This window comes from Sphaeramia orbicularis, chromosome 5 (assembly GCF_902148855.1).
Source record: "Sphaeramia orbicularis chromosome 5, fSphaOr1.1, whole genome shotgun sequence".
Taxonomy (NCBI): domain Eukaryota; kingdom Metazoa; phylum Chordata; class Actinopteri; order Kurtiformes; family Apogonidae; genus Sphaeramia; species Sphaeramia orbicularis.
Genome location: NC_043961.1, coordinates 32,532,668 through 32,552,634, shown reverse-complemented (window position 1 = coordinate 32,552,634; position 19,967 = coordinate 32,532,668). Strand labels below are relative to the sequence as shown.

The window sequence follows — 19,967 nt, the reverse complement described above, 5'->3', positions numbered from 1 at the left end:
TTCCACTTATTTTTGGGTTGTTCATGGTTGTTTAGATCTTTCACATTTTTGTGAAAAAAATTGTTTGTCATGGTAAACATTTTCCCCCAAAAAATGTTGAGTTGTCATTATTTAAAGGTTATTATGCTACTATTTTACTTGTCTGATCAACTTGAGATTGAATTGGTCTGAATGTGGCCCCTGAACTAAAATAATTTTGACATCCTTGACTGTTAATATCTTAAGTGTAATTTTTGGGCCGCATGTTTGACACCCCTACTCTAAAATATAAGATGTTTTTAGGGTTCACATCTGTCCAAGAGGTTATGTGTTCATATGACTGCATACACGTTTCTTGTTCCATCCATTAATTCATCTTTTCATCATTTTGTGCATCTATCTTTTAGCCGGATGATAACAAAACTGACAACTGACAAAAAGGAGGAAACTATGTCATAACCTTGGGCTGTCTATAATAATTATAGAATGGCGAATAGAGTAATAGTTTACCTTTATGGGTGTCTATACTTTCTGTGCCCCCGTTTTGATAAAAATAAAGATTTAAGAGGTCATCAGTATAACCCAACAGTATTCCTGTCTGGACCCCAATGCTGCTGTGATTCTGGGATTATAGCAAGTCAAGACTTTTCTCAGAATCAGGTAACAATAAGCTTTTGCTACTTCACAGTCTTGCTGTTGCAAGTAAAACTCAAGGTTAATCCAATCAGAATAAAGGCACCAAAGTAGGATACTTCCATATAGAGATGGACAGTGACTTTACAATACTATACTTCTGGTTTAAAAACATGAAGTAATCAAAAAGAAGATGTAAAGGTGCCTTATGTGTGTTCTGTTAGGATTTGAGTAGGAAAAACAACTACAAGAGAGTTTGTACAAGGCAGTGATGTGAGTTTTCTATCGTATCTCAATACATGCACCACAGTCCTGACAAATAATGAAAGTTCATTAAATTGCAATAAACTTAATTAACTGCAGATTCATTTTCACAGTGCTGAAATCTTTATTTTGTTTGCACATGTACATTATTCTGACCATTTATTTTATTCAGATATCAATTAAATGTGTACTATTGCAACTAAAGGAGTATAGTTCCAACACACAAAATTGTTCGTGCCTACTTAGTAGAGATATTTTTCTAAACCTCTTGAGGTTTTTTTTTCTCTCATTTGCTCAGTTTATACATTTTGACTTTCATTTTGCTTGCTTTTCTTTTATTGTGCAAACAAATAAATAAAATTGATTAATTAAATCTGTACTGAACTCAACTCAGAGTATATACTTCCAGGTTCCAATAGTCACAATATTTAATGTTTACATACCGTTAGTCTTGTAGCATAACTGCCTAAGTTATATTTTTGGCCAAATAGTGATATCTGTGCAACTTCACCCTTCTAAAACTGCTACCTCATTTTTTAGCATTGGCTATGAACTGAAAAAAACTATGACTAAGGCAATTATGCTATGAGACTAATGTTATAATATTTAGAGATTTTATTCATTGGTAGGTAATGTCCAAGTTACAATTAATCTAACTCACTCCCTTTTTTTTTGAATCAGGATTAAAAGGACTCTTCCGGACATCAGCACTGAGCCGTGGTGTTTCTATCCGGCTTTGAGGTTAATTACTGAACTCTGTTAACTTCATTACAGCATCCCAATCCTCTAATCTCATTCTGGCAGTTTGATGACGGGGTTACCGCAGTATAAAAATCACTCCGCAGCTGAAGGTACCGTGTCACTCATCACTGCCAGATTCCTTCCCTTGAGCTTGAAGCAACAGGCGACTGAAGATGGTTTGGGAAGGTGGAATTGAGCCTAATGGCACGGAGGGAAAGAACTTCTACATCCCCATGTCCAACAGGACCGGGGTTGTTAGAAGTCCTTTTGAATATACACAATATTATATGGTGGATCCAATTATATACAAGCTCCTGGCTTTCTACATGTTCTTCCTCATCTGCACTGGAACTCCCATCAACGCTCTCACATTGTTCGTAACAGCTCAGAACAAGAAGCTCCGGCAACCTCTGAACTACATCCTGGTCAACCTGGCCGTGGCTGGACTCATCATGTGCTGCTTCGGATTCACCATCACCATCACATCTGCTATTAATGGATACTTCATTCTTGGGCCCACTGCCTGCGCCGTCGAGGGATTCATGGCCACACTTGGAGGTAAAAACATTTGTCTTTCATTGTAATATCTGACAGTCAAACATTATAAAAACAGGCTAACATGAAAAGTTGAATTTCCTCTCTACAGGTGAAGTTGCTCTCTGGTCGCTGGTCGTCCTGGCTGTTGAGAGGTATGTCGTCGTCTGCAAACCCATGGGCAGCTTCAAGTTCACCGGAACCCACGCAGCAGTTGGAGTCGCTTTTACTTGGATCATGGCCTTCTCATGTGCTGGCCCCCCACTATTTGGCTGGTCCAGGTAATTAAAATTTGTTATGCTGTTAAATTAAGAATCAAATATTGAGCTATATTGAAAGTTATCAACAGAAGATACAATAGGTGCACTCAAGAATTAGTTGATAATAAAGCATAATGGTTGTACTCAATGATTTGCTACAAACCTCACCCAGGTACCTTCCTGAGGGCATGCAGTGCTCATGTGGACCTGACTACTACACTCTGGCCCCAGGCTTCAACAATGAGTCATACGTCATCTACATGTTTGTTGTCCACTTCTTCATCCCTGTCTTCCTCATCTTCTTTGCTTATGGAAGCCTTGTGCTCACAGTCAAAGCTGTAAGTAAAATTTCAGTCTGTAAGTATTGGGCTGATTGCTAAAACTCCAAAGTTACTGAATAAATGTAATGTATTTCCAATAAACTGTACAACTTCTCATCACCTTTTCTGTTCTCAAACACTTCAGGCAGCCGCCCAGCAGCAGGACTCTGCTTCTACCCAGAAAGCTGAGAAGGAGGTGACACGTATGTGCGTCCTGATGGTCTTTGGGTTCCTGGTAGCCTGGACACCATATGCCACTTTCACCGGCTGGATCTTCATGAATAAGGGAGCTGCATTCACTGCCCTGACAGCTGCTATCCCTGCCTTCTTTGCCAAGAGCTCTGCTTTGTACAACCCCGTCATCTATGTGCTGATGAACAAACAGGTATATTAAATTAACCGTTCTTACTTTCACTGTTTTTACCCACTATAATAAACACGACATTCCAATATTTTAATGTCCTGTTCTGCCGCTTTTTCAGTTTCGTAACTGCATGCTGACCACTATTGGAATGGGCGGCATGGTGGAGGATGAGACCTCAGTATCAACCAGCAAGACAGAAGTGTCCTCTGTCTCTTAAATATGGAGACATTTTCTTATATGTGGACATTTTCACTGTGGATACATGGAAATTTATCTTCTCAGGAACATAAGGAGCTCAACTAATTTGATACTTTTAAAGAATGTGTGATGCAGCAATATTAACAAAGAAGCTTTTTGGGGTTTTTTTCTACATCGGCTGGATCTCATATTGCGACAGTCATCATCTATTTTTGCCATGTTCTTAATCAGTCATTGAGAAATGTAAACATTGTATATAAAAATGTAGGCTTAGATAAATAAATGCATGCATGAAAACATGTTGTCTTGCCTGGTTAATGTTAAAAATGAGAAAAATTCTGAAGAATCAAACAAGTGAACGTTACACATGGATAAATGACCCACCTCTATAAGAGGCACAACCCTTCTTGGCATACCTTTTCCTTAATTCTCAAACTAGATGCAAATAAATATAATTATTGTTACATATTTATCAGTATACTTACAAAGTGTTACAAAAATCCCTCCAGTTGTTAGGAAGTTATACACATAGAGTTCATGTACTCTAATCTGACCCAAGAGCTAATGAGTTATAACAAGCTTATTGGTGTTGCATGTTTAAAGTCACATTAAAGCTGCCGTATGTAGGATTGTGGCCAAAACTGGTACTGCCATCACATTCAAAATACTGTAGAGTGTGGTATTCCCTCCTCCTCCCCCCAGGCTAGGGGTTGCCAGATCCAGCATGAGTGTCTACTACTAGCATTTCCACTAATCCTTGCCACCACACCATAAATTTCATACAAAAAAAGTCATCACCAGACTTATTATACATATGTATAATATATAATAGGCCAGGACAAACGTCCTGCCCACTCAAATGAAAGTTTGCAAAGATTCAGGAGATAGGGAAAAGGGAAATGAGCCTTAAGTTTCACTTTTACTTCTGCAAAGTATGTGCGGCATGGGCCGTACCCCTTCCCCATAGTATTATAAGTACAACAGAACCCCCCCCTCTCACCCGGGCCTGGGAGAAGAGACCACAGCCTGGCCCCAGGAGAAGACACCGCTGGTCTGGGACCAAGTGAAGAGACCACAGCCCCGGCTCTCAGTGGTTCTTACCGGGTGGTGAGACTAAGAAAGACCCAGCGTCGGTCGTCAAATTCTTCTCCGCTTTCAGTCGTCTCCGTGTTTGAAAATCATCTCCTATACATATCCTTGTTTTGTTTCTCACTTTGTCACAACGTATGTGGGAATAATAAGATGCTTTTTGGGTTTTTAATGTCAGACATTTGTCATCAGAAATGTTTCAGCTGCAGCTCAGTGGGAACTGACATCCTGGATGCCCAAACACTACTGACTTGGTGACTGGCAGATAGATGATGGGTGGGGCATCAGACCAAAACACAAAATGACAACATAAACATTATTTAGGGGCTGACACTTAGCTTTTCAAATGCAAATATTGTGGCTGGACTACTACTGTCAGTGATATCAGTATTTGAAATGAACATGATTCCTTAATGTCTGGTGACAGTCAGGGCCATTTTATGATTACTTAGAGCATAATTTCTACATACTGCACCTTTAACACAGATATGCTTCATGTTCTAGATCATTTTTATCACACTTCCACTACACAAACTTAAAATGCTACAGGCTGAACTGTATGATAGGAGAGTGTAGAGGCAAACTGATGATGTATGTTCAGCAGTTTTGTTCACTAAAGTAAATAGGGAACTTAAACCAACAGAGATTTTTGGACATTATTGGGTCCAAAAATCATACTCAAATCAAGTGGTAATAAGTAATAGTTTAGGATTACTTTATAGATTAGATCATATATGTAAATATATATAATACATGCATACACACTATTTTAAGTGCCTCTGATTAACTCCACATCAAGTTGAGATGTTCTAGTAGGCTTTTCCTGACATTTTTGTAGTCACATCTTACAGCACAAGCCATGGTCCTCAGAGAGCTTCTAAATCATCAGTGGAATCTCATTGTCCAAAGGTATCAGTCAGGAGAAGGCTACGAAATAATTTCCAAGGTATTAAATATACCATGGAACACAATGAAGACAGTCATCGTCAAGTGGAGAAAATATGGCACAACAGTGACATTACTGAGAAATGGACATCCCTCCAAAACTGATGAAAAGAAGAGAAGAAAACTGGTCAGGGAGGCTGTCAAGAGGCTGACAACAACACTGAAGGAGATGCAACAAATTCTAGTAAATACTTGCGATGTAGTACATATGACAGTAATCTCACATGTCTGGGCTATGGGTTAAGGGAGCATGATGAAAGCCTTATCTTGTGAAGAAAAGTACCCAAGCCCGGCGACATTTTTTAAAAACACGTTTTAAGTCTCCAGAACACATGTGGGAAAATGTGTTATGGGTTATGGTCAGATGAAACCAAGGTTGAATTGTTTGGCCATAATTCCAAAAGGTATATTTGGCACAAACACAACACTGCTCATCACCAGAAGAACACCACATGTGAAGCATGGTGGTGGCAGGATCATGCGTTTAGACTGTTTTTCTTCAGCTGGAACTGGGGCCTTAGTCAAGGTGGAGGGAATTCTGAACAGTTCCAAATACCAGTCAGTGTTGGCACAAAACCTTCAGGCTTCTGCTAGAAAGATGAAAATGAAGAGGAACTTCATCTTTTAGCCCGAGAGTGACCCAAAGCCCACATCCAAATCAACAAAAGAATGGCTTCACCAGAAGAAGGTGAAGGTTTTGGAATGGCCCCGCCAGAGTCCAGACCTGAGTCTGATTGAACATCTGTGGGGTGATCTGAAGAGCGCTGTGCAAAGGAGATGTCACAGTCTGACAGATCTGGAGCATTTTTATGAAGAAGAGAGGGCAAATATGACCACATCTAGATGTGCCACACTGATAGACTCCTACCCAAAAAGACTGAGGCTAGTAATAAAAGCCAAAAGTGCTGCAACAAAGTATTAGTTTAAGGGTGTGCATATTTATGCATCCAGGTTATTGTAAGTTTTTTTTTTTTTTTCACCTTAAAAGATTTCTTTTTTTTTATTCAATTGACTTGTACAGGTTATTAAGAAAGCATATTGCATCACATGAAAAAAAAAATTGGCTCTGTTTTCTGAATTAACAAGATAATTTTCTTGTAATTACGAGAAAAAATAAATTCTAAAATTAAATTGGCTCTGTTTTTCTGAATTAATGAGATAATTATCTTGAAATTATGAGATAATTATCCTATTAATTCAGAAAAACATAACAATTTTTTTTTTTCATGTGAATGCAATATGCTTCCGTAGGTTATAGGTCTCATTAATGATGGAAAAAGTTTTGAAATGATTTATCTTGGTCTCATTATTTTACATCAAAAATACCTGGCAATTGAACAGGGGTGTGCAGACTTTTTATATCCACTGTATGTATATATGCACTTTATTAAACATCTTCAAGAGTTTCAACAAAACAACTTGAAACAACTGTTCCATCTTGGGGTTTTTTGAACTCACATTTCCCATCCAGAGGGCCAGCGTGCTGTTTAGCGTCTTCCATCTTTATGGGTTGGTTCTGCTGCCTCTCACTACCGGATCAACTGCCCATTTGCGGTAACTCTACTTGGACAAACTGGTTAAAATGTGTTGCCAGAGACGTTTAGAGTCATTCTGCAGTGCAGATGAGACAAGGCAAGAAGATAAGATAAGATAAGATAAGATAAGATAAAATAAGATAAGATAAGATAAGATAAGATAAGATAAGATAAGATAAGATAAGATAAGATAAGACTTTATTTATCCCACTTATTTATCCCAAATTTCACAGTTCTCAGCAGCAGCATGCAACAAGCAAGTGCAGATAAAAAGACAAGTAGAAAAACCACAAACAAATGAGAAATGAAATACTGGAGAAAAGTAAGAAATGTAGTATTTATATAAATATTTATATATAAATAATTAGAATTAAAAAAAACAGGTGGATGCACTGTGAACGTGTTATACAGTGGAAGTACTGTAGATACAATGTACAGGTTGAGTGCAAGGACAGAGAGTGTGTAACAGAATACACATCAACTCAGTCAATTATGTTTTTCAGGTTACATAAGATTGATGTGACTCTTAATGAATTATTTTTCTCAAATACAAACACAGATAGACAAAAGAAAATTGGTGCTCAGGGTACAAACTCATCCAGAGACTGTACCATGTTACAGAGCCACATGTCTTCAGTAGCTCTCACTGGAAACCCTGTCTGTGGCTCAGGAGCTGGCCTTACAGGAGACCCAGTAGGCGCTGAAGAGGAAACAAAGGGAGGAGTCTTCATATGGTTGCACTACCCTTCCTCACCAGAAGAGGTGGGTCTACACACTGGTCCTGCACCTGTCTGACCTCATGTCCTTATCCCCTTCCCAGACTGTCTGCAGGGGGCGTAGCACCCACAAGAGGCCCTCGGGAGCATGGTTACTCGTAAGGTCATCCAATATTGACAGGTTAAAAATTAGTGTGGTAAAGCTAGATCAAGTCAATCCAATTGTAAACAGATCCCAGGGTGCTGTTTCTTATTGGTTTAAACCACACTGGCAGAGGATAGACAGCACGGGATGGATAAAAGAATTCCATTCACTGCTCAGATTTACAGTGAAGCAAAGGATGTTAGAGAAAACAAGGAAATTATAGTCTTTTTTTTTTTTTTATTCTACGAAAACACTGATATATAGAGACAGTATAGGAAAACAAATAATAAATAATAAAACAAGTGAATAAGTAACAAAACTTTGCCCATCTTGCTCATTGGCATCCTGCCTAAACTGGGGTTAATTAATTAGTCTAAGCTTTTAATCTTTTCAAAAAACTTTACAAAAATGTGTAAAAAATCCCAAATTTAAATTCAGCTAAACTTTGCACTGCACCTCTTAGTGGTAAAGAACATGTGTGTCAAATCTGAAAAAACAAACAAACAAACAAAAAAAAAACAGTTGAAAAGTGTCCAAAAAATGGGATGCACAAAAAATCTTGGACAAACAGATGGAAGGAAAGAATTCCTGGTATATATTATCTATATATTTGTTTGTATAAAATAAATCCTCTGCCCCTACTTGGAAAATGTCATGGGGTTAAGGAAAAATGGGAAGGAGAGTTCATAAGGACTTAGAAAGGGATACCATTATACTGAGAGAATCCGGCCGCTATTAAACCGATGTTACGTAGGTCTACAATGTTTTAATGATGACAACAAAAAGAACTTTTCTTGCAGGATATAAAAGTGGACATCACGGTATAATGTGACAATATTACCATCTTCATTTATAAGGTTGCTGCAGAAATAGTCCTAAATAATGGGCATAACTATAACTACACTACCAGTCAGTCACACTCATCTGTCCACTGGTTTTTAATATGAACCTTCAATCTGCATGATTGAATTAACCCTTTCGTGCATGAATTACGAGGACCTCAATCAATATTTTTTTTCCTGAGTGTTTTTATTTCTCTTTCAGCATGGAAAAAAAACAATGCAATTTAATTTTTTTTATGAACCTATTTTTCATGAAGTTAAAAAAAACATCCACTCTGTTGGACACCATGTGCTTAGTTTTAGAAACAAAGACATTTATTTACTGATCTACTGTGTGAAAACTATGAAATAAAAATATTTTTAATGCTGCTAATCTGATGTTTTCTCACATTTTAACATACTCTAATACTAGCTATTACTCACTTCATGGAGATAATATGCAAAAAAAAACCACAACTTTTTGTTTAAAAAAAAAACAAACCTGTTCATTACAGTCTATTTTTATTTATTTTATTTTTATTTTACTTTTATTTAACCAAGAAATCCCATTGAGATTAGGAATCTCTTTTGCAAGGCAGACCTGGCCAAGGTAGCAGCCATACAAAGTCCAAACAACATAAACACATACATGATACACAATTAACAATAAAACAGAATAACTATTCAACCTAAATCTAATAACAATTAGCAATTTTTTTTTTTTTTACACTCAAACATGTTAGTGCAGATCAGGTTTATCTAGAACAGCAAAGTTACAGTAACGGTATGAATGTCAGTGGATGGGATGGTGCATAAGTGTCCACTGTGTTGGCTGATATGGAACTAAAATAACAAACCCCATGAATATACAAGAGAACAGCTGGAGAGTAACTGTCCACTGGAGTGACCACTATGCATGAAAGGGTTAAAACAGTAAATCTATGCAAAATGAGTAAAAACCTATAAATTATGTGTACAAATCTCCTACCCTACATGCAGTCATTCTCAAGTTTACAGGCTGAATTAAAATATTATCTGTCATTTTAACCCATAAATACACTTGCTGCAGCTTGATTTTGCTGCATTTCTCGTCTTGCAAATCCACTTCACCCAGTTTCTAAATTGTACCTACACAGTCAGAAAAATGTTGCTAAAATAAACATCTATACTATCTTCGAAGAGACAGCATAGAAACTGTTACTTGTACATAAAATAAGAGACAATATGAGTCAATTTTAACCCATGTTGTACATTAGAAGAGGTTTTCTCTCTTTTCAGCTCCTTTTGTAAATCAAATGGTGAATCCTGACAACAGATCCAGAGTATAACTTAGGAAACACATTCAATAGGACTTACTGAATTATTTTACAGGCCTGATTTATTATTCGGGAGAGTTTTGTTTTGTGTTTCATGGTGAGGAACTTGAACCAGGTTGAGATGTTACATGTGAGGATGGATTCAATGAATAAATTAATTTTTCATGTTTAATTAGATAATGTCCACATTTTAAAGACAAAGAATGCAAAATTCTCTGTCTTGTGTTTATAATCAGAACTGGGTGTAAAAGGGGAGACAGAGCAGAATCTTAAGGAAAAAAAGCAGTGAGATAGAAAAATACAACATTATTTCCTGATTCTATAACATATAAATACACATGTAAAACTCTACAGGAATGTTTGAGAGGCAAAATGCATTTTCATTATATTTTCTCCAAGTGTTGCCTACAGGTTTGTTAGAGGTGATTGACTGAAGGGTCTGTGTTTATGTGTATGCTTTGCCCACAGTTTTGTGCAGAACTCTGCAGTAAGACAGAAGAACATAAAGTACCCAGAGTTGGTTCATTTTTATATTGTTCCACTCATGTATGCTGCATGATTCTATTATTGGCTTAAGGTACAAATATCACTACCTGAAGGTGGATGCCCAGAAATAAGTGGAAAATAGAAAATACAGGCAGAGAACAGGGTCTTTGCAGGTAAATCCACCAGTACACAGTGACAGAGAGGGAGACTTTATAATTGAGATAAGTAAGAGTCCATACGGTTTTAACCCTGTAAAGCCTGAACCATTAAATCATTGAAAGAAAATTCCAGTTCTTTGAAACGGGAGCCTTTATTGGTCCTTCTGAACAACCAAAAAAAATGTTGTTTTGTTTTGGGGTTTTTTTTTTCAAATATCAGTTTCCATGTATGAGTTCCAATTTCATATCATATTTCATGTCTCAGTGCTCAAATATTATTATTTTTGAACAAACAAAAACATAATATAACAAACATGTCTAACAAATTGGTAATTCCTTTTCAAAAGTGGCAAAGTTCTTCCTCCTTCCTCATTAATGGCAATCTTGTAGTGTCACTGGAAAGGCCTTTGGTGAATAAATTCTTCCCCCCTGGTGGATTATCTGTGTATTGCATGTATCTAATTGTATTGCTACACAATATACACAGCTATGTTGTTGTTGTTATCTATGGCTACTTAATTAATTTTGCATTAAGCCACATATTGTGTTATTAAGGCCTGAAAAAAATTTGGCATACACATACTGCCCTTTTCTGACTTTGAGCCCCTGCCCCTCTATAATCCTGTGCACATCTCTGTTGATGTTTCTGGTGAATCATCCATTGAACTGCATCCCAGTCACTGCAAATACTGCAGAAGACCTGTTGGAACCTGCATAGGCCCAAGATTCACCCAGAACACAGTCACATTTGGGGGCAGAAAAATCATGGTTTAAGGTCAAATCTATTATGGGGGTGTGTGAGAGATCTGTGGAGTGTGGGGCAACATCAATAGCCTGAAGTATCAAGAAATTCTTGCTACCCATTTCATTCAAAACCACAAAAGAGTGGAAATTGTGCAGCAGGATAGTGCTCCTTCTCATCCTTCAGCCTCTACACTGAAGTTCATGAAAGCAATGAAGGTCAAGGTGCTCCAGGGTTGACCCGCCCAGTCACCAGACATGAACATTATTGAGCATGTCTGGGGTCAAATGAAGGAAGAAGCATGAAAGATGAAACTGAACAATCTTGATGAACTCTGGGGGTCCTGTTAGGCTGCTTTCTTTGCCATTCCAGATGACCTCATCAAAAAGCTTTTTGAGTCATTACTCAGATGTATGGATTCAGTCCTCCATGAGAGTCATACACCATAGTATTTTTTTTTTTTTTCCCACGGCACTATGACTTCATGTTCTGATGTTACTGTAGCATGTTTGTATATTCAAAATAAACTATATGTATAATTTCTACATTATTTCTGTATGCAACAAGACTTTTGTCCAAGCAATATCTGACCTGTTTTAATTAAATGATAAAACTCAAAGAATGATATAAAACTTTATTTTGGTATAATAAACATACTCTAGAGGGGTTTGTCTTTCATATAAGCCATCTCCGATTCCAATTGATCAACTACACGTCAACTTATCATTTTTTTGTTCCTACAACTTGATTAAGCAATAGGATTTTTGTTAGGGACTGTAAACTGCTGTTGTAGAGTAAACAGCCTATTAGAAGGTCTCGCCGTAGTGTATGTCATTCACCACAAGTCAGATTCACAAAGAAGTAAACTAAATTTAACCCATAAAGGCCCAAACATCCACAGACATCTACTGATCTAAAATGTTTAATAACTTCTGATCCACTAATCCTATCAAAACATGCAAATAATTGGTGTAAAATGCAGTTTGTCATCTTTTCATGGTCATGAGATATGACCCATTTGAATGTTCAGAGGCTCCGTAGAGAACATGGAAACCCATGGAGTTTGATAAATGACAGTGGATGGAGACACTAGTTTTGTGTTCAGATAATGATATATTGTGTTGAAAAGACATTCCATGTCCCAAGAGCTAGACTCTGTGTCCGGACATCGGGTCGTCGGGGCTCCTGCCTTCGACTGCCACCCAATCCACACTGCACCCAGCCCCTACGGCTCCCTCGGTGGGTGGTGGGTCCTCCGGAGGGCGGAGGTCATGAGCTTTGGGTCATGACTGAAAAGACAAGATCCCAGATACAAGCGATCGAAATGAGTTTCCTCCGCAGGGTGGCTGGGCACACCCTTAGGGATAGGGTGAGGAGCTCAGCCACCAGGGAGGAACTCGGAGTAGAGCCACTGCTCCTCCACATTGAGAGGGGCCAGCTGAGGTGACCCAGTTGGGTCAAGATGATTCTGGTTGTGGAAGGCCGGAGAAATCGAAGCTCCACTGACATGAGCTCCACTTCCAGAGAAATGTCATTCTAATGCTAACCAGAAGTGGAGGTCAATTCTGGAGAATCACCACCCTAACCCAAACCTTTACCCTAAGTGGAGGTCACGTGTTGTGAACGGAAGTGGAGGTGTGGAGCTCTACTCTTCAGCTTCCACAGCTAGATCCTCTTGGTTGGGTCAGCCACGCTCCAGGTTGGCTGGCAACTTCCTCATGTGTGCAGAGGTGGTGTTGCTGCAGAAGCAGAGTGGATCTCAAGAGCTGGTAGCTTTGCTGTAGGAGACAGAAGTGCTCAACAAGTGCACTCCACACACACACACACACACACACCTACACACACACGCACACACACACACGCTCACAAGAGGGAAGAAGGGACATGTTCCTTTACTTAGCTGTAGCTTGTGCTGAGAATTTCAGTTCGCCTCCCAATGTTGTCCTCCTTGCTGTCTGCCCTGGCTATCACCAACACCCTGGTCAATTCTCTGTCGACTCCTGGTCCACAGCAATCACCGCGTCCCTTCATGTCTCTACTCAACTCAGCCTGTGCATTTATAATCAGAAGCAATTAAACAGCATAAAATCTGACATGAGGAGTGTCAGTGGGAGATTGGATGTAGGTGTTCTCCATCGACACAGCCCATAACAAGAGTCACACATAAAACATTAATCAAGTGAAAGTCACAGACCAAGAAATCCACAAAAACAAATCAACACATGATTACAAAGCACAGCAAGCCACTCTAGTTAGTAAATAAAAGTAACAAGGGTAATATTTTTGGAGAGCAACTTTATATAGCCTCCCAATTAACATGAGCTTTTATGACCATCTACATGATCAGTAAATTAAATATAGGAAAATACATCATTTTCACTGAAGTAACATAAAACTCAACGGATAATAAATGGTGATAAATCACTTCAGAGAGGGTGAATTTTGAGGAAAAAATCATGCGGGAACTGCCACTAAAGTGGCATTGGGTCTTTATGGGATACTTATAATACAGTTTATGGAAAGGTGTGCGTCATTTTGTATTTACGCATCCACTCTAAAAAACAGTTGTGTGGACCCAACAACAAAAGTTTACTACTTACTTATTGTTTGAACCCAAGGCTTAAAGTTCAAATAGTAATTAACATCATTTTGTTGCATGTAAACTGCTCGTACTGTATGTAAACGGAACGTATAACAAAGTAAAGTGATTCTTTAAAGTTTGTCAGGACTAAAAGTGGTCGGGAGTTCACTTTAACCTGTACGAGTGTAATGTGATTTGCAGGTAGTTCAGTGCAGTGATTTGGGACTTGAAAGTTCAGATCTCATTCAGCTCCTGATGTCTGGCCACGTTCAGCAATGGGCACTGTCCAAAAAGCAAAGCCATGACACTGTGGTTGAAATGCCCTTTGTCAGCAGAGATCAGGTGGGATTAGACTTACAGAGTGATATCCCTGTCAGCTTTGTATAATATCGTACAACCTGACCTTGTTGATCTCTGGAGAAAATAGCATTCACTACAGTATTAGCATGTTCTTTAACACTGAACTAAGCCACCCACCTGCTATGCTACCATCTTCTCCATCATCACAAGCTGTGGTGAGAGGTGACAGTTTCACAGGAGTTAAAGAGTTATTCAGACTATCTTTCTTCAACTGCTGTTCTTTTTTAGTTTTTAGAGCGTCACTCCGTGTACAGGTAGATGGATAGATTTCCTTCCATTATTAGTCAAATCAACTCATCAAATAATACTTGAATCTTAAACTAGAAAAGCACTCGGAGAGCGCAGACCTCCGCCAAGGCTGATCAGTGGCCCCCCCCCGTGGGCCCCCCCACGCCAAGGAGGTTATGTTTTTGCCAGGGTTTGTTTGTTTGTTTGTCTGTCTGTCTGTCTCTCCGTTAGTGTGTAACATAACTCAAAAAGTTATGGACAGATTTTGATGAAATTTTCTGGTCTGCGCCCCCCCCCCGATCACCACCAAAATTTAATCATTTCTTCCTTGTCCCATTTCCAACAAACCCTGAAAATTTCATCCAAATCTGTCCATAACTTTTTGAGTTATGTTGCACACTAACGGACAGACCGACAGACAGACAGACAAACAAACAAACAAACAAACCCTGGCAAAAACATAACCTCCTTGGCGGAGGTAATGAATTATCTATATCAACAAACTGGATGTTTTAACTTGCAAACATTCATTTAATTTAGATGTAGTCACAGGTCTGTTGCATTACTTTTTTATGTGTACTTTTCAAAGTTTTACAATTTATAGAGAAACAAAATGTATTGGGCTGTAAGAAACAACAGCACAAAGCAAAAATATTTTCATGCATGCATTTATTAATATTTCTACACATCTTAATTTATAAAATATATACAGAAAGAGGCTAACAAATGCTAACCTCCAATGTCATAAATAAAAGGTGAATCTCACCCACTCACCCACCAACATGTCAGAGCATTTCTTATCAGCATTTGTTACAAGAAAATACAAGCATATTTACTTGATGAAACTGAAGTTTTAGAAGTTATTGGTATGATTTCAGAGTCCAATTCAGATTGTTGCTCTTTGACGACGTGTTGACATCCCTTTTTATCACCATAAAAAATGGGGAAGAGTAAAGTGTTGTCATAGGCATGAGATTGATGTCCATTTGTTGGAGAAGCAATCATTATCTTGTATCCATTTGCTCATATTCATCACCGGGAAGGAAAATATCCAGAGGAGTGAAAATATTGTCCTTAAGACACAGAGGACACTTCTGTCTTGCTTGTTGATACTGAGGTCTCATCCTCAACCATTCCTCCCATTCCAACTGTGCTGAGCATGCAGTTACGGAACTGAAAAGGTGAGAAAATACAGATAAGATGAGATGACAAGAGTATCAGGCTACATTTGGTTAGGCTGTTGGAGGTAATGTGTACATCACAAGCTAATGTCCCTATGTTTGCATTTAAGGTGCTCAGATATGCAGTCACTGTCCATCTTTTACCAATCTTGTTTCTACGCTAAGAGCTGATACAACATTGTAAAAAGAAACTCACCTGTTTGTTCATCAACACATAGATAATTGGGTTGAACAGTGCAGAGCTCTTGGAGAAGAAAGCAGGAATGGCCATGGCTGTGGCTGAGAAAGCAGCTCCCTTGTTGAAGAAGATCCAGGCAGCAAAGCTAGCATATGGGGTCCAAGCAACGAGGAAGCCCATCACCATCAAGAAGCACATGCGTGTCACTTCCTTCTCAGCTTTCTGGGTGGATGCTGAGTCCTGCTGCTGGGCTGCAGCCTGAAATATTTTATGAAGGAAGAAGTTAACGTCATAGTAAAAACATGACTCAGCTATAGGCATCTGTCATTGTGTAGTTAAGAACTGCTACAGCACTGCTTTTAAAATAATACAGGTAAAAGAATGATATCTTACAGCTTTGACTGTCAGCACAAGGCTTCCATAAGTGAAGAAGATGGTGAAGACGGGGAAGCAGAAGTGGCAGACGAACATATACATGACGTATGACTCATTGTTGTAGCCTGGGGCCAGAGTGTAGTAGTCAGGTCCACATGAGCACTGCAGACCCTCAGGGATGTACCTGTGTGAAGACGGAGATGGACAAAAGGCAGCTATGAGTCAGTGCTGTGAAAGAAATGAGTTCTCAAAGGCATGAATACAGTGTAAGTTTAAGATCATGTTTTAAGATTGTATATGCTTTGTATGTTTACATGAAGTTGTTATAACTTCAGTAACAAAGACCATGTCTCACATTATCCAATGATCCATGTCTACCTATTTGTCAGGCCACTAACTCTTTAGAACATTTCATTTTCTACCAAGTACATCTGTGTCTGCGGAAAATTCACCCTCCTACACGTTGACTTTTGTTAGGTGTTTTTTTTTTTTTTTTTAATTGTCACCCAAATTCCCTCACAGATATTCAGAAAATGAATTACCTGGACCAGCCAGCCAATGGAGGGGCAGCACAAGCCAAAGCCATGACCCAGGTGAAAAGAACTCCAACTCCTGCATGGGTGCCAGTGAACTTGAAGCTTCCCATGGGTTTGCAGACGACAATGTATCTCTCAACAGCCAGGACGACCAGGGACCAGAGAGCAACTTGACCTGTAATAAAAATGAAAAAGCTTCCAGGTCAGGATTTGATCATTTATATGAAAGCATCTGAGCAATGGAAATATCCCAGTTAAGTTAAGTTCTCATTTCATACCTCCCAGTGTAGCCATGAATCCCTCAACTGCACAGCCCATTGGTCCGAAAATGAAGTAGCCATTGATAGCAGTAACGAAGGTGATGGTGAAGCCAAAGCAGACCATGACCAGTCCAGCCACAGCCAGGTTGACCAGGATGAAGTTCAGAGGTTGCCGGAGCTTCTTGTTCTGAGCTGTAACAAAAAGTGTCAGGAAGTTGATGGGGAAGCCAGTGCAGATGAGGAAGAACATGTAGGCCGCCAGCAGCTTGAAAAGGATGGGATCCCCGAGGTAGTACTGAGGATATTCGAAAGGACTCCTCACAAGCCCGGTCCTATTGTTCATAGGGATGTAGAAGTTCTTCCCTTCTGTGCCGTTCTCCATCTTTGTTGATTGAAGGTACCTTTGTGCGTTGTTCAGCCAAAGCATTAAACCCTCTGCAGCTCATCACACTTGTAGGTGTCGGTTTTATACTGTTCAAAAATGGGATTACTAAAGGATTTGGCATAAGTCTTAGGTCAAGTCAGTCACCCTGACACCGGATAATCATTAAACAGTTAATCTGCAGTAAACATACATCAAGTGCAAATTATCTTTAAAGAGGGACCAGTGTGAATTAACAAAGTATAGTACCATAGGCTGTTTATATGACATGTTTGGGAGCTCTCATTGTATCTACAAAAGCATGTACTTGATGCTGACTATACTTAGTTTACTAGCTTAGATTTCGTTCTTCGTTTGGTTGTTTCTTCGTTTGGTTGTTTTAACAGTAAATATAAAGTATTTCATGTTGTAAAAGTTGTATTTATTCTTTTGTTGCTTTTTTTTTTCATTCCATCACAACCTTCTTAAGATCTTACAATAACTCACTTAAACTGAAGAGAGAAACATTTGTCTTTAAAAGATCTCCACTTTTTTTTTTTTTTTTTTTTTTTTGTCATTTGGAAATTAAATAATAAATACTGCATATATATTGTATATAGCATAGTCTTTACATGGATTATTTTATAGTTCAGTAGATATTGTCAAATAAAACGTTCTGTGGTGTAGAAACTCCCAGACTCAAATGTAGAGTGTTATTATTAATATATATGTATATTTTGGGTTAAGTTTGAGGTAGTTCATAGGTGTTTCTGTTTGTGTATCCCTCATTTGTCAGAGCAGTTAAAGGTTGCATTTACAGTTACAGTTCACCATTGGCTTATTATACCCCCTCCTCCTTCAGACGCATAACAGCCGATGTCTGACAGAAAAAAGCCCTTGCACTTTCTGCAGTTAAAGACCCTAAGTAACAGCTACACAAGTAAATTTTACACTTTATGCATTTGCTTCATAAATTCTTTCCAACCATACTTTATTGCAAATATTGTGTCCATAATTTTTTCTAAACATTGAATCAGCATATTGCATTTCAGTGGTATGTATCGAGGACACAGATAAATAAAGTTGCTTTGCTGAAAACACACAACAGACTGCATTCATTTAGGTTTCCTTTCTCATTTCACTATGTAACTTACAGTCAGTTCTTATAGTATTTTGCTGTTACTGTAAGTCTTGATTAATCCTTATTGCACTGTAAAACTTGATGCTTTGATATTTTGGAGAACTGTATCTTCCTTTCAGTATTTTAATAATTCTAAAAGTATGTATTTAATTTTCTTACTTTCTCCATTCTTTTTATTTTTATGTCAAGCACAATACATTGCCTATAAGTATGAAATGTGCTTTGCAAATTAACGTCCCTTGTTTTACCTGATCACTGTTCTTCACATTACTGTTGAAATGTTATGGATTACAAATTAACTGTCATATCTAATACTAATGTAAGTATGTTCTTCATCAGAGTAGTGTCTCTTATTACATTTAATTGCTTTTATAGTACAAATACAGCATTTCGAACTGTGCATTAATGCTGCAAACCACTATGAAAATTTTATTGAAACCACTTCAGTACAGTGTTGTTAAAAGCTAGTGTCAGTATGGTTCTATTTCCAGGACTAAGATGCATTCTTCTTCACCTTTGACATGTGCAATGTAAAGGAGGGAATTATCTTCACTGCTCTGACAAAGTCATTCAAGCCATTTACAACTGTACAAACGAATGGGTGTGCCACCATTTCCTTCAGCTAAACATGGACAAAACAGAGGTAGTTGTTTTTGGACCAAAAGAAGAGCGATAAAAAGTCAGCACTGAGCTTCAGTTATTACAACTAAAAATCAGCCTGAATCAGACCTGAATTTTCAAAACTACAGTAAGAATATTACAGAGACAGCTTACTACCACCTGAAGAATATGTCTAGGATTAAAGGACTTAGCAGGACCTGGAAAAACTGGTTCGCGCATTTATCTTCAGTTGATTAGATGACTGTAATAGTGTCTTTACAGTTGTTTGATGGATTAAAAAGTCCATCAAACAACTGCAGCTGATCCAAAATGCTGCTGCTCGACTCCTAGCTAGACCCAAAAAAGTTGACCACATCACACCAGTTCTGAGGTCTTCACACTGGCTTCCTGTCTCTCAGCGGATAGACTTAACTACTTTTGTTAGTTCATAAAGCTCTGAATGGTTCGGGGCCCAAATCCATCAGTGACCTCCTTTTACTGTATGACCAGATCCTCAGGCACAGGTTTGGTCTCTGTCCCCAGAGTCAGAACCAAACAGGCAGAAGCAACTTTTAGTTTTTATGCTCCACACATCTGGAACAAACTACCAGGAAACTGCAGGTCTGCTGAAACTCTCAGTTTTTTTATATCAAGATTAAAGACTCATTTGTTTACGGCTGCCTTTGATTAGAGGTTGGTTTTTTTAGTTCTAATACCTGCACTGCAACTCACAATTTTAACTGTTTTAAATGTTTTAACATTAAATTCTTAATTTTAATCAAGACTGTTTTTAGCTTTTGTTTTAACTGTCTCTTATTCTTGTTTTAATTTCTTTCTTTCTGCCACTCAGGTTTCAAAGTGTGTGGTATTGGTTTAAAGGTGTCAGCAGGCAGCTTGAGTCGCTGCCAGGGTTTCATAAT

At 38.4% G+C, this 19,967-nt stretch overlaps 2 protein-coding genes across 2 annotated transcripts; one reads left to right on the top strand and one right to left on the bottom strand.

The window, feature by feature from the left end:
* The first annotated feature begins 1,692 nt into the window (after positions 1–1,692).
* On the top strand, positions 1,693–3,590 carry LOC115419197 (green-sensitive opsin-like). Its single transcript, XM_030133849.1, has 5 exons — positions 1,693–2,175; positions 2,264–2,432; positions 2,584–2,749; positions 2,877–3,116; positions 3,214–3,590. The coding sequence occupies exons 1-5, from the start codon at positions 1,791–1,793 to the stop codon at positions 3,310–3,312; spliced, it is 1,059 nt and encodes a 352-aa protein (XP_029989709.1). The 5' UTR covers positions 1,693–1,790; the 3' UTR covers positions 3,313–3,590.
* Positions 3,591–15,067: 11,477 nt separating this feature from the next.
* On the bottom strand, positions 15,068–17,396 carry LOC115419195 (green-sensitive opsin-like). The gene is made up of 5 exons (XM_030133847.1): positions 16,964–17,396; positions 16,692–16,860; positions 16,168–16,333; positions 15,793–16,032; positions 15,068–15,588 (listed from the first exon to the last, which is right to left on the bottom strand). Exons 1-5 carry the CDS (start codon positions 17,370–17,372, stop codon positions 15,490–15,492), a joined length of 1,083 nt encoding a protein of 360 aa, XP_029989707.1. The 5' UTR covers positions 17,373–17,396; the 3' UTR covers positions 15,068–15,489.
* Positions 17,397–19,967: the final 2,571 nt, after the last annotated feature.

What these genes read in the sequence shown, in the direction of transcription:
- LOC115419197 (XM_030133849.1), top strand. Translation starts at nt 1,791, where the DNA reads ATGGTTTGGGAAGGTGGAATTGAGCCTAATGGCACGGAGGGAAAGAAC. An exon ending in ATTCATGGCCACACTTGGAG is followed by an intron (nt 2,176 to 2,263) that starts GTAAAAACATTT and finishes TCCTCTCTACAG; the next exon opens with GTGAAGTTGCTCTCTGGTCG. An exon ending in ATGTGCTGATGAACAAACAG is followed by an intron (nt 3,117 to 3,213) that starts GTATATTAAATT and finishes CCGCTTTTTCAG; the next exon opens with TTTCGTAACTGCATGCTGAC.
- LOC115419195 (XM_030133847.1), bottom strand. Translation starts at nt 17,372, where the DNA reads ATGCTTTGGCTGAACAACGCACAAAGGTACCTTCAATCAACAAAGATG. An exon ending in ATTCATGGCTACACTGGGAG is followed by an intron (nt 16,861 to 16,963) that starts GTATGAAATGAG and finishes TTTTTATTACAG; the next exon opens with GTCAAGTTGCTCTCTGGTCC. An exon ending in TTGTGCTGACAGTCAAAGCT is followed by an intron (nt 16,033 to 16,167) that starts GTAAGATATCAT and finishes AAAATATTTCAG; the next exon opens with GCTGCAGCCCAGCAGCAGGA.